This window comes from Morus notabilis, unplaced genomic scaffold, assembly GCF_000414095.1.
Source record: "Morus notabilis unplaced genomic scaffold, ASM41409v2 Scaffold72, whole genome shotgun sequence".
In the NCBI taxonomy this organism is placed as follows: domain Eukaryota; kingdom Viridiplantae; phylum Streptophyta; class Magnoliopsida; order Rosales; family Moraceae; genus Morus; species Morus notabilis.
The window spans coordinates 324,799-339,059 of record NW_010367952.1 but is presented as its reverse complement, the minus strand read 5'-3'; the positions used below and the strand labels follow the sequence as shown (position 1 = coordinate 339,059).

Below are 14,261 nucleotides of genomic sequence, written 5' to 3'. Positions count from 1 at the left end.
CATTCTGTTCATCTTACGGTTTCGTCAATGAGAGACTAAAAATACAATATGTATTAAATTTAGGGGGCTCGTAGTTAGACATTTGAAATTTAAGGAATAAAGTAAGATTAGCCCAAATTTCAAAATAAAAATTGAAAAGCCAAAAAAAAAAAAAAGAATGTTGAACTTAATTATCTATTTAATCTATCTAAATTTACGAAATGGTTAATCTCACAAATGATCTTTGAAGTTTACTCACCGTTCTATTTTACTTCCTGACTCTTAAAACGTTTGACAATCGATCCCTAAAGTTTTGTTTTAGTTTTGATCTTTTCGTTTGCTAAATGTTAAATACTTAAATGAAAATGTGAAAATTAATTACTAAAATTAAAAACATATAAAATTTAGTGACTTTATAAAAAACACAAAATTTAATTTTCTGATACAGTGTCTTAATTTTAATTATTTTTTCAATTTTAGTCTTTAATTTATATAAATTCAGTTAAATATTTAATATTTAGTTAACAGAATAACTGAGTACAATTTTAAGGGTCAACTGTAAAACATTTTAAATGTTAAAGATTAAAGTGTGATTGAGAATAATTTTAAAAGATAGGAATTAATCCAATAATAAAGACACAAATACGATTCAAGCCCGTTTGTTCCATATATTTAGCCTCGTTTGTTTCACAAATTTGAGTTTTTAATTCAAGTTGAGATGCGGTATTTTCTAAGAATTTTTAACTGTAGCAGAAAAATTTAAATATAATATTTTTTTTATAAATTTTAACTATAAAAATTTAAAATTAAAAATTCAAATCGATAAAATAAAAGAGATCTTAAACCTCAATTATTAATTATGCTATAATGTTTTTTTTCCCTTAAAAAAAATTTCCAAGTCAAAAAGTTTGGCGGGGCACCCACATAATCGACTCACGTGCCTTTTGCGTGGTCGGTATCATACACGATTCGCAAACTGTGACGGTCTCTCTCTTCTATTTCTCTCTCTAAGGTCGAATTAGTTATAAGGTATTTAGGTAATATTAACTGTAAGAAATATTTCCCTTTTCGATGTGGTACTAGGGTTCCCTTCTTCTTCGATTTCGCTGCTTCTTGTCTAAGAATCTGGTAAAGTTGTCGTCTTTGATCTCGGAATAATACTTTCCGTTCACGCCCAAATCGGAAGAATCGAGGGTAGCGTTCTGCTGAGTTTCAAAGAAACCCCCGAGGAAGTAACGCCACCTTCGATTGCTCTCATTCTGGTCCCTGCGTTCCTTCGATTGCCTCTATTCCGAAAAGGTCTCTCTCTTTCTCTGTTTTTATCGAAACTTTCGATATCTTTTTTTTTTTTTTGGGTGTGAAATCTAACAAAATTATTTCATATTTGAATCCTTTGTAACCGTTTTATTATAACCTTTGTGGTGGTTTTTCTGTCTGTCGAATCAATTTTGTCTTCTCTTCTGCCTGCCTATGGAAAATATTATATGCTACTTTACCTTTCAATCGACGAGTTCAACGAACCTCCCATCTTGAAAGTTGTGTTTAACTCTTGTTTGATATCTCCGATCTCCCATGATTGGAAGTTGATTCTGTGCGGTTCTAATTGGATCCTCTCGGTTTGAGTCTCATCTCATGGATTTTCAAGTGTGTGTTTATATATTTTTATCGTCGCTTTGTTCATATTGTGCTTTATTTTAAGAATATGTTTTGACATTCAGAAGTAAATTTGTTTATGTAAATTTGTTTTTTGTTTGGATAATTCAATTAGAGTAGGTACTACTTTGCATAATTTGATTGTTTTAGAATGATGTATTGATTATCTTCCCGTTACTTTAGAAAGTAGTGAAGTTCTACAATTTCTTTTATGTTTTCCTGACTAATATCTATACTATTATAGTATAGTAGTGTCGATACTGACCTGAATATGTTATAAATCAAGTATTTGTATTAAGCATTGTGTGAATGGTTTTTGATGATGTGTATAGATTACGATTATTTTTCTCTTTCTTTGTTTGGTAACTAGATTTGGTTGGAGCTTCTTTTGTAATCCATATGTATTCCCACTATATGGCATTTTTTCTTGAAGTATCTTTGAGTTTATCCTTGTTGATCTGGGTTTTTCTTCAGTTAGTTTCTTCAGGATTTTTGGGAACTCAGGATTATTGTGTTTGGTGTTTGTATAATTCAATGTTGAAAAAGATGAAAAGGGTGAATTGTTGTGAAACGTGAAACAGATAATTACTGAGGACATAATCTAGTAATCTACATCGTGTGAAAGCAAGGAAAAAATAACTTAAAGATAATCAAATCTGAAAAAAAAAATGAGGAAGAAAAGAACAAGAAGAGTTGTGGGAAAAAGTGTAAAAACTAGTGTCCGTAGGCTTTTGTCGATGTTTCTGGAGAATGAGGCATTGGCAACCCCGGGGTTGCGTTGATGCAAATTATACACACACATATTTACAATATATATATATATATATATATATATATATATAGAAACACACACACACACAGGAAAACTAAGGCCTCGTTCATTTCACCGATTCGAGTTTTCAGTTTTAGGTTTTTACAGTAAAAAGCTCTCAGAAAATGTCACATCTAACTTTTTCTACTGCAGTGAAAAGCTCTAAGAAAATGTCATATCTCAGCTCGAATTGAAAACTCAAATTCGCGAAATGAACAAGCCCTAAATGTCTCATTTTTGTAGCGAAAAATAGTGGGATCACGCTTGGCTGTTTTCATTTATGCCGTTTTCTGGTGAAATTCAGATCTTTGCTTCTCGCTATTTTGTCCGTCTTTCGGGTTCAGTTCTTCCTCCTTTCTCTCTTTTGATCCTCGTTTCTTCTTTTTTGGTTTTCAATGTGTTGATGATTCCTTCATGTGGTGTTTTCTGCCAAGTTTCTTTGATTTTGCGTTGAGTTTGATACTTTGTCATTTGATTTGGCCCTTTCCCCCCTTTTTTGTAGTCTTCTAAAGATCAATGCATTGGTATTGAATGAATATGAGTCCCCTTTTTCTCCTGTTCGTTTTTTCAGGTTTTTTTTTTTTTTTTTTTTTTTCCCCTTTTTTCCCTTTTTTTTTTTTAGGTTTTTTTTTTTTTTTTTTTTTTTTTGGGTCTCTGTGATGTTGCTAGATGGAAATGTATTTTACGAGTGAAATTACAAAAGAATCGCACATATATATGATTTTTTTATTTTCTGGTATATTGCAGTTTACTTGTTTATTTCAATAATTTGAGCGAGGATTAGATGGCTTGAAACTTGAACATTTTGGAATTTGTTTTGATAGCGTAGGATGTGCTTTGAATTTTGTTGGTGAAATTCCGGATTTCATTGGCAATGGTGGCTTTTTAAGAGTGCTGTTGTGAAGGTTTAGTCTTGTTATCTATTATAGGTGGTTTTGAACCGGTTCTTGTGCTGAGCTTTTGGTTTTGAAGCTCAGAGAAGTAAATTGATATCTTATCGATTTTTAAGGGGTTGTGAAATTGAAATTCCGAGTTGTATGTGCCCTATATGGTGTTTCCTATGGTAACACCAGAATCTTTGCTTAAAAAGCTTTGCACTTTGTCTTTGGTTGGTGTTAAATTCTTTGGAATATTAGTTGTATTCAGTAAATACTTCCCTATATGTATTTGGTGTGGCCGTGTGGTGTTTGGAAACTCTCTAGATTCGGTATGTAATATAAGTGTTAGAACTTCAGAAACATCATGCTCAAGCATTTTTATATACTTTTCTCCTATTTCCTTTTACTTATTTACTTTTCATTCTAGTAGGTTACTGCTAAAATGTTGGGAAGCGTGCTGGCATTTACAGATGATGCAGTCCTACCTGCCAGTACTGTTCTGAATGCACTCAGGGAGCTTGAGGATGGAGGGGCTGAAAAGTGTGATCCTCTTATTATCACTCAAGTGTCTTTATTAAGTAATTTCCTACCCCTCTCCAATTGATCGTAAATTCTGTTGTTTTCTTTTTCTGGTTGGAAACTTAGATGAAAAGGCTATTTTCTGTGTTGAATGACTGGGGTAGCTTTATTAGGTGATATGATTTCTTGTCCCTGCTATTTACTTTTAATTTTCAATAATTTTTTTTTTTTCATTCTTATAAAAATGAAGTCAACAAAAAGATCAGAAATCATGTTCCCTGCTCCTCCAGATTAAAGATTCTGGTAGTGTTTGACTGTTGAAGGATTTGCAAAATTCATTAGGGCTTGTAATTAAATAACCAATTATGCCAATGTACTTACCATGGTAAAATGAAGGACTGGACAGGTTTTCTTTTGGTATTATGCTGTGTTGAAAAGATTTTAAACAAAATTTTCTGTGTTTTTGGATATTTCCTCCTCAATTCGATTATTTTCTGTCACGTATTAATTAATATCTTTTATTACATTTTATATATTATATGTTTATTATCAATCGTTTCACGTATTATTAATTAATTCTATTTTGTTTTCCTGACTTGGTGTTGGTGATGAATCATAAATTTCCTATATGTAATAAAATCTAAATGTTGGTCGAACACTCTTTTCTTTACATTTTATATATTATATGTTTATTATCAATCGTTTCACGTATTATTAATTAATTCTATTTTGTTTTCCTGACTTGGTGTTGGTGATGAATCATAAATTTCCTATATGTAATAAAATCTAAATGTTGGTTGAACACTCTTTTCTTGTTTGAACATATGAAATCTTTTAGGCAAAGTAAATGATGTTGATTTTCAGTTTCCTCCGAGTGTATTGTATATAATATTAATACAATGTTATGCATGCCTTTTCAGTTTCTAATTTAATAATATCAATAGCAAAACTAGTAGAGTTGGACTCCTAACAATTAGCGAAAGTTTGCTATCTAACAGGATAAAAGTCTCTCTTACATAAGTTAACTAACAGTTTTTTTAGGATTGTGAATCTTGGCTAATAAATTAATCAAGTGAAAAGATCAAAACTGGGACAGTTTGACTGTTGTTTGTTTGAAAACACGGACAGTCAAGTTAATTTTTCAATTTCAGGCCCTGTATATATGATCTTGTGTTTTCGGTCTTTACTGATAACAGGTCGGTTGCCAGTAGAAGATTCCTCTATGGACATTGTTCTCTCTCTGTGTGGATCACATGAATCTCCCAGTGACCAGTTGCTTAAAGAAGTCTCAAGAGTGCTAAAGCCTGGTGGAACAATCCTACTCTACCATTCTCAGTCAGCTACAGTGGACGCAAACAAAGTAATGAAAAATTTGTGCAGCTTATGGCTTGATACCTTTCGACATTGAAAGAAAATTCACATGGGTTTTTCCGTTTTACAGGAAACCTCAGCTCTTGAGCGCAAGTTACTGTTGTCTGGTTTTCTAGAAGCACAATCACTGCAATCTAAATCAATTTTGGGTTCTAATGTGCTGTCACTTATGGTAAGTTGGCAATGTTTACACGTGTCAATGAAACATTTATTATCTACCTTTCAAATAATATTATATTGACGGCCAAAAGATGAAGAAAGAACCCATAGTGGTAATGAGTTGGGAGCCGCAAGAGTTTCCATTTGTCTTCAACAGTATTTTAGGTATCCAAATAATTACTGAAGCAGTGAAGCAAAGCTCTTTTTATGCATACTGTAGGCGTGAGTTATGAACGCGTATTTAACTTAAAAGTCTTCCAATTTCCAGTGGAGATTTTTTGGATGGGATAACTTCAGAGCTAGTATTTTTTTCATCTATACTTTTGACACATCATATATATCTCTTGGTGCCTTTTCCCATGTAAATGGTCTTGTTAGGGGGAGTGATCACATGACCCTCTTACATCCTTGTACTCTATTATGGGGGTCAATGTGTTCCGATTCTTTTGCGCCAGCCAAAATTCACCTGCTCGATAAGTTTGTTCTACTTGTGTTATTTATTGGAAGCTAGATCTTGATTTTTCTTCCCTCTCTCTCCTCTTTCTGTGATCACAGGTCAAAGCTAAGAAGTCTTCTTGGAAGATTGGTTCATCTTTTGCCATTAAGAAGGCTCCAAAAAGTTCACCAGTGGTTCAGATTGATATTGATTCTGATTTAATTGACGAGGATAGCTTATTAACGGAGGAGGATTTGAAGAAACCCCAGCTACCATTGGGTAAGTTCTGGCCTACTTTGGAATTTCTTATCTTGTGAGCTCTCAGTTTTTTACTTCTCTCGTCTTTATCTATATATCAACCATTATGGCTGGTGCAGTTGGTGATTGTGAAGTTGGAGCTACAAGGAAAGCTTGTAAAAATTGCACTTGTGGGAGGGCGGAAGCTGAGCAGAAAGTAGAGAAGTTAGGTTTGACTGATGATCTTCAGAACAATCCTCAATCAGCTTGTGGCAGTGTACGTGTCATTATTGCTCGGTAGTTGATTCTCAGTAACATTTATGTTTATCAGTATATTATCATTATCTGGAGTTTATTTCTAGCAGAATAGAGTTATACTAGATAGATAGCGGTGTGCTTAGATTTTATTTTATTTTATTTTCCTTTTAAAAGTATATACGCAGGGGTCAACTTGTTCCTGCGTGATGCTGAAGTGTCCATCAAGTGTAGCCTCATAATGGATAACTTCCATTCTTGATATTTTAGTTATTATGCTACTTGACTCTAAAATTTACGCAATTTGCAGTGTGGGCTAGGTGATGCTTTTCGGTGTAGTACGTGTCCTTACAAGGGTCTTCCTCCATTCAAACTGGGAGAGAAGGTACATAGAGAAAACAAAATCACTCTCTCTCTCTCTTCCCTCCATCCCTCTTAACTTTTCGAAGTTGTAATACATTGGTTATGATCCTTGTGTGCAGGTATCGTTGTCCAGAAGCTTCCTTGCGGCAGACATATAGACACGGACACATAAGAAGAATCACTGCTTTTTTTTGTTATAGAGATGGGGTTTCAGATACTGCACAACGGCTAGTTATTTTGTCTGCATTGTCGGCCGCGGCTCTCATTATCCACTTTCTCCAAATAACAAGTCATTGATTCTGTTGTAGTTATTTATCTGACTCAACATGCTAAACTATATAGTTATTAGCTAGACTTTTGGGGGGTAAGTTTTCAGTGTGCTGCATAAAAAAGGAAAGAACAATTTGGAAAATTTGTTGCTTGACCATTCTGGAATCTGTTCTGTATGTCTGTTCATTCCATGCATATGTATATGCTTTGAGGGAAAAGGGGATTTGGTCGAGTGATGAAAAAGTTTGTTGGCTCATCAATATTTTGGCTGGTGACGTTTATTATTTTTAAGTTTTATTTTACTCGCCTTAGAACTCTTTAAGAGGCAGCAAAGATATTGTATCGGGTGTGTCATCCCCGATTCTACATGTCACACCCTCATTTTTAATAAGATTTTTTTATTACTAAAGTACGTATTAATAAAATTACTTGAGAACAATATTTAAAAAAAATACGTATTACATACACCACCTTTAAAAAATTATTGCCTTTTAAAAATTACTGTTCTTTTTTTTTTTTTTTTTTTTTTTTTTTTAAAGAAAGGAATTCTTGCTTTTTCATTATTGTTTTGCAATGTGATTGTCTCCTGACGGAAAGGTTAGAGTGGGCCATCCATTGTGGGCCGCCGTGGACGTCGGTGTCAGAAGTGTGGTGGTATGTTAGGATATTTTAGTTGAGTCTCACATTGTTAAAATATGGGTTTAGCATGTGGGTTTATAATCATTTGGCTACCCTCTCTCTACAAGTTAGCTTTTGAGGATGAGTTCTATCTAAAAGTTATAACAATTGGTATCAGAGCATGCCCCTCTTAGGCTCACGTTGCGAAAGGGGCGACCTGAGGAGGGGTGACCTGGAAAGGCCAGAGTGGGCCATCCAGAGTGGGCCGCTGTGGACGTCGGTGTCGAAAGCCTGGTGGTATGTTAGGATCCTGATTGAGTCCCACATTGTTAAAGTATGAGCTTAACATGTGAGTTTATAACCATTTGGGCACCATCTCCCTACAAGCTAACTTTAGGGATAGGTTCTACCTAAGAGTTATAACAATTGACGTGGATTTCGCAAAAGAAGAATAAGGTAACATTTAGTTTATGAATTTAGAATTATGATTTATGATTTTGATTTTTAAAATTTAATTTTTTTGTGAGAGAAAAATACTGTAGAGAATCATGAATTATGATTCAGAATCAGAGACGGATACATGAAACAAACATTTCCTAAATGAAAGGTTTTTGAAATAGTGTTGAACTTTTTATTTCATTATAGTCTCTCATGTACAAGGGCTATCTATCGATCTATATATAAGTATTTATTTTATATACAATTATCATTTACAGAGCTAATCCTTATATTGCTACTTAATTGCCACTTCTTAACTCTTTCTAGCATAAATCAATAATTGACATCGAGTAAAGAACTGGTTAATCAATATTGGTTTGCCATGCAACTCCTCATTGAGAAACTGAGCATATGATTGATCGTTTGTCGATTGTCACATCCTCCGAGGACCCTAGGAGGTTGTGCCTATTGCACCAAATAATTCACAATTCTCAAACGGATATTGAGAAATCAAAACAGGTCAATGCTTTTAGTTGCTAACGATAACACCAACATCGCTGATGGCCTCAAAACTTGCTTAAATGTGCTCAATGACCGCAGGCTTAACAGTGGGCCTTTGGTTGCCGGCATTCTTATAATGAAAATAGTAGAAAATATGTTAATATGAAAAGCTTAAGAAAGTATATAGGTTAATTTTTAGTTTTAAAAATTAATAGGTCATAATTTGTCAAGTTATGGTTCATAATCAGATAAGTTATGGATAAAAATCGTGAATTATGAACAATAATTTATCAAGTTATGGTTCATAACCAGACAAGTTATGGACAAAAATAGTAATTTGGCCTATTTATTAACCTATGTAAACTATTAGTCTATTAATTTTAATTGATCTTAAATCTTAACTTATTTTTTTCTTTCTCCCTTCTTATAATGCCTGACGGTGAACACTAGTTTATATTTGCTGTCCCTTTTGATTGTCCACTTAGTCGTCCTTCCAATACATATTTATCCTGTATTTTATGGGTGAAAATAGGTTAAATCATTTAATTTGTGTGGTAAATTTTTATTGGAAGGACAACCAAAAAGAGACAGCGGGTCTAAACTGAATTTTTAAGACGCGTTAAGAACTCGTTTCAAAATGATTTTATTTTTTTGTAAGAAAATGAAAATGAAAACGTTTTTAATCTCAAATAGAAATCATTTTTGAAAATGTGTTTGATAGTTTTATCAAGAGATTGTTTTCAGTGTAAAAAAACTCATTAATGTCTCTCTCTCTCTCTCTGCTTGAGAGAGGAGAAAACGAAAACAAAAAATGAAAAACGACTAAAAGTCATTTTTCATTTCTCTTTTATTTTACACTAAACTAAAAAATCATTTTTATTTTTATTTTTTGTCTTTATGGCGCTAAACGTCGTTTTGAAAACGTTTTCATTTTTTCTTTCTTGAAAAACGAAAAAAAAACGATATTTATTCTAAACACGGCCTTAGTGCCACAACGTAAGTGATTTAAAGAACAACAGGGAGTAAAGTTATATATATGTGTATGTATACAACTTCTCCGATATATAGTATTTAAAAGGTTATAATTTCAACGTATCTTTGGATGAAACTGAATGTGTATGCTAGCATGTTCCCAAGAGCATCACCAATGTTTCATCGCACATAATAAGCATGATGAAAATCTCATGTCCGTGACTACGGTCATTGAGCACATTTTGCCCGTTTCAAGGCCATCGGTGATGTTTGTGTTACCGTTGGCAGCTAAAGCGCGCTCACCTGTTTTTCAATCTTGGCTTGAGAATTTCAGTTATTTGGCGCGTATACGCGCAAACTCCTGGAGTCCTCGGAGAATGCGACGATCGACAAACAATGTTTGATCGGGGCTTAGTTTCTTGACGATCCTGTCGTGCGATCGGGGCTGAGACTGTCACAAGATCATCCACTGCGGATGTGTCATTTGCCGGATCCTTCCCCTGAAATATTATGTGGTGCATCCGGCTTAAGTTGATGCTTGTCACCCGTGTTTTTTCCCGCTAAAAGTGCCGCAGGTTTTTCCTCTGAAATATTATGCCATCAAACAAACATTCAATGAAGTATTCTAGTATGCTATATAATATTAAGAACTACAATCAATTAGGTGACACAAGAGGAGCAAAGTAGGTCTATGTAAGAACCATACTCCATATGATAATACAAGGGGGAAAAAAAAAGAAAAAGAAAAAGAAATATCAAAATGATTGAAATCGTTAAATGCTCGTTATATTGATGGAGAAATAAAAAATATATATATAAAAACCTGAGACACCTTGGGTTGAAACAATCTTTGATGCTCAATTTGACAAGAAAAATGATAAAATAATTAAATGAATTAGCTAAATTTTGTTTGCAGCTGAGCACTTTCGACCTACAATATATATAGAGAGGAGGAAATAATAATTCAATTATGAATATGTCTTTGGCATACGAAACTCCCTTGTCTAATGTCTTTATATCTAATAAATAGAGATTAATTTAACCAGCCTCGGATTCCTTCCAAGATTTTAGTTTAGTATTGACCGGTGATCATTATAAAGTGCAAAAGAAATATTAGTATTACTTTTTCTATCACTTTTTTTTGGCACATAGACTCCACTAATATGATATATTATTATTATAGGTTCCTCCGATAAATACAACAATATTGTTCTACTTTATATTCCCGTTTTGCCCCTTAGTCAAATATCAATTATGGCTAAGATGTGATCTGGAGTAGTTTGATTAAAGTCTTTACTCTTCAACATAGTTTAGAATCCAAGTAAAAATAGGTGCAAACATGTAGAAGCAAGCAAAACATTCTGATTTTATGCTGGAAGTTTTTAGTCATCTGTTATATGTGTTTGCATGATCTTTTTTTATGGCATTTGAGTTGATGCTTTTATACTCTCTCGTTCATATTATTTTCTCATCAATAAGTAAGAAAAAACCTCCCTAGGGAGAAATCGTGTTAGGACTAGCCTTTTAATCTAAATTTGAAATCCATATAGCAATTATGTTTGTTGTCACTGAAAGTCTATAATAGCGATGAGATATCACCTCTAAATTTTTCCTTACGTGAACCGAATTTGTATCGAAAAATTTCATATTAACAAACTTTAACAGTGATAAACTCATCTCTAAAAGTAGATTTACTGTTAAGTTATGCATCCCAATTATTATCTTGATTATACTGCTTTATGCAGAGGCAATACATCAAAATTTCATTAAGGATAGTTTGTGAAATTAAAACTTGTAAATTCGATTGCTCTAGCTGCCTCTTTGTTTTGGGTCATTTTTTTGGGGTCTTTTTATACATTTATTGATTTGTTTCTCATATTTGGTGGTGGTGCTGCTGCTGGTCTCAAAAGAATGACGCCTTGACTTTTTATTTTATTTTTATATCTTCTTTTTTCTTGCCATGAAGCAAGAGAACCTTCGAGGATATTGATTATCATTGATAAGTATTTGTATTGCATGGACCGTGTTAAAGATTTTCTAATTTAATTTTCAATAACACTTTATCGTTCTTTCCTACTGCTAAATTAACAAGACGTCATAAAATAATAATAAAAGGAGACTTCATTTAATCAGAAATGAAGCCTATTATTCAATGTTCATTGCATTATGGTGGGTTGTTGAAACTTGATCGATGTAAGCACTTCCCTCTCGTAAATGGATTGACCAAGTTTTCATGTTATAAGGAAACCCAGATTATTACTCTTCACCTAGACACACTTCACTATTCATTGTACAGTGCACGTTTTTTTTTCCCGTTTTATTACCCTTGCTCTCTCTTTTGTTCTTCCTCTTTTGTGTGGGGGTGTTTTTGTCTTTTCACTCCCATGTGGTGTGACTTTGCGTTTTTGCCTTTGCCTCCTTGCTTTTTTTGTCGTTTGGCTTCAATCCCATGTGTTTTTCCCGTCTCTTCTATTTTATTTTCCGCCAAAAGTTTGGCCTCCATTTTTGGCTTCTTTGTTTCTCTCAGTTCTTACCTGATCTTAGTCGTTTGACTATTTTCGGCGCAAGTTTCTTTTGCTTGTTTCTGCTCATTTTCTCCTATTTTCTCTCAGTTCTTACCAAGTTTCTCTCTCTCTCTCTCTCTCTCTCTCTCTATATATATATATATATATATATATATATATAAATATAACCCCGTTACTGTCTATTAATTGGTTGTGTGAATTGTCTCCTCTGTTTTCCTTTACAACTGACATTTTTACTTTGCCACTCCATCTTTGATCATCTTTGACCTTCCCCTATTTACTGCTTCATCATTTTACCCCTGCCTCTTTCACTTCTGTTTGGATAGCTGACATTCCTTATTTAAGGCAGTGCTCCCAATATCTCAAGTACTGTTAATGATTTTTGTTCGTACGTTTTTAATATCTGTTGTTGATGCTGTATGTATTAATTTGTTATATTGTCATTGCTTTGTGTCGTTTCCTATAGTATTGACAATAATTCTTTCCTTTTCATTGTCAACAAATCTTACTTACCTATGTTTCCACTTTTTTGTGGGTTTCATTTACTTTGTAGCAGTATATGTAGTTTTCTGTTTTTACTTAACATATTTTATCCTTAATTGGTTTCAGTCTACGGGAATAATTCTTATAATTAGTTTTTAGCTATTCAATGCCATGAAATTTATTGAGAAACTGTTATGAATGTATTTCTACTTATTTATCTAGATTCTGATTTGACTCTATTTTTTTTTGTTTTCTAAATGTTTAAATATCTTTTGTTTTTTCTTCCTTTTACTTGCTCTAACATTTTTGGTTTTTTGGTTGTTTGGCCTCATATTCGTGTACTTTAGTGCTCATTGTTTTAGGCTGTATCTTTTTCGTATGTCTTTGGCTGGCCTATATTTTATGTTTAAGACATTGTTTACAGCGTTGCAGGTACTGTTATTAACCTTTACTCATATATTTTTATTATATATTATTGATATCAAATGTATTAATTTTCTTTGCTGTTGTTACTTCTTAAAAAAAAACATGCATTTGTTGTAATGATTATTCTTTTTTATATTTTATTGCTATATACCTATAATATATTGATTTCTTACTAATTTCTTCTATAGTCACATAGATATATATGTGCATATTTTTTTTAACACATTTTATCTTTATTTGCTTTTGACCCGTGGCAATGATGATTATAGTTGATTTTGGCCTCTTCAGTCCCATTTAATCTGTCATCGCCTAGCTAAGAGGACAATCAAAAATCTTCTAAACATATTTTCAACAAAGAGGAGCACAAATGACTGCAGTTGTTTCAAAAATATTTGAAGACACTGAACCTGCAATAACTGTTAGAGAGATTGTAATATATCTCTCAACCTTGATATCACAAAATTGGATTAAAACACATTCAGGAAGAGTAGGCTGACGCAAGCACGTGCTGCAGCGCGAAAGAGTGCGCGCTGCAGCGCACGGACGCGCTGCAGCGCGTTTGGGCACTGCAGCCTGCGCAAAACAGACCCGTCGGGTCTGTTTTGCTAGGGACGCGCGCTGCAGCGCACAACAGCGTACGCTGCAGTGCACGGGCGCGCTGCAGCGCGCGTTTGGGCGCTGCAGCCTACGCAAAATAGACCCGTCGGGTCTGTTTTGCTAGGCACGCGTGCTGCAGCGCACAGCAGCGTGCGCTGCAGCGCGCGTTTGGGCGCTGCAGCGCAAATAATCGACGGAAAATGTGTTCGTGTGTTTTAGTGATCTGAAAAAGTCTCGAACCATTGCATCTATTTGTGATATGTTTTCTCGCATATCTGAGCACTTATTAACAATAGAAATAACTATTGTTATAAGTGCATCAGCATATAAAAGATAACCATCAAATTGAAAAGGTATCTTTATGTGAAAGGTTGTAACACTTAAAGAGGATGCATGCATCCTTGTCTTTATATGATGGACTACAGAAAATACAAATTACATACATTGTTCTGGAACTCAATATTTTTGCTAGATATTGTGTTCAAGGGTTTGTTGTATCTTGGGGGTAATTTGCCATTTAGAACTCGTTAGCAAACTTTGAGAAGTGAGGGCAAATAAAACCTTAAAGGAAAGTATTCCTATACGCCTCAAACCCTTCTTTCTGAATTCTCTATTCTTTTCATCCTCCCAAATCCGAATTTCTCTAACAATCTTTAAGGTTTTATACTTGCTGCAATGGAGGTTGAAAAGAACATGACGTCTTTCCTCAATCCTAATGTTCAACTTGATCGTTTTGATGGTACCAACTTCACCCGCTGGAAAGGAAAGTT

General features: G+C 33.8%; 1 protein-coding gene across 2 annotated transcripts; it reads left to right on the top strand.

Moving 5' to 3' along the window:
• Positions 1 to 981: 981 nt before the first annotated feature.
• LOC21398095 (anamorsin homolog) lies at positions 982 to 7,191 on the top strand. Of its 2 annotated transcripts, none has more exons than XM_024175996.1 (8): positions 982 to 1,278; positions 3,749 to 3,899; positions 5,037 to 5,200; positions 5,282 to 5,383; positions 5,926 to 6,085; positions 6,184 to 6,320; positions 6,609 to 6,683; positions 6,781 to 7,191. In XM_024175996.1, the coding sequence occupies exons 2-8, from the start codon at positions 3,764 to 3,766 to the stop codon at positions 6,817 to 6,819; spliced, it is 813 nt and encodes a 270-aa protein (XP_024031764.1). In that variant the 5' UTR covers positions 982 to 1,278; positions 3,749 to 3,763; the 3' UTR covers positions 6,820 to 7,191. The 2 variants fall into 2 exon arrangements, with proteins under 2 accessions (XP_024031764.1, XP_024031763.1); XM_024175995.1 differs by having other exon boundaries at positions 983 to 1,278; positions 3,752 to 3,899.
• The last annotated feature ends 7,070 nt before the right edge of the window (positions 7,192 to 14,261 follow it).

Bases quoted from the DNA above. Each gene is read 5' to 3' on its own strand.
- LOC21398095 (XM_024175996.1), top strand. From the start codon at position 3,764: ATGTTGGGAAGCGTGCTGGCATTTACAGATGATGCAGTCCTACCTGCC. The intron at 5,384-5,925 runs GTAAGTTGGCAA...CTGTGATCACAG, and splicing joins CTAATGTGCTGTCACTTATG to GTCAAAGCTAAGAAGTCTTC. The intron at 6,086-6,183 runs GTAAGTTCTGGC...TGGCTGGTGCAG, and splicing joins GAAACCCCAGCTACCATTGG to TTGGTGATTGTGAAGTTGGA.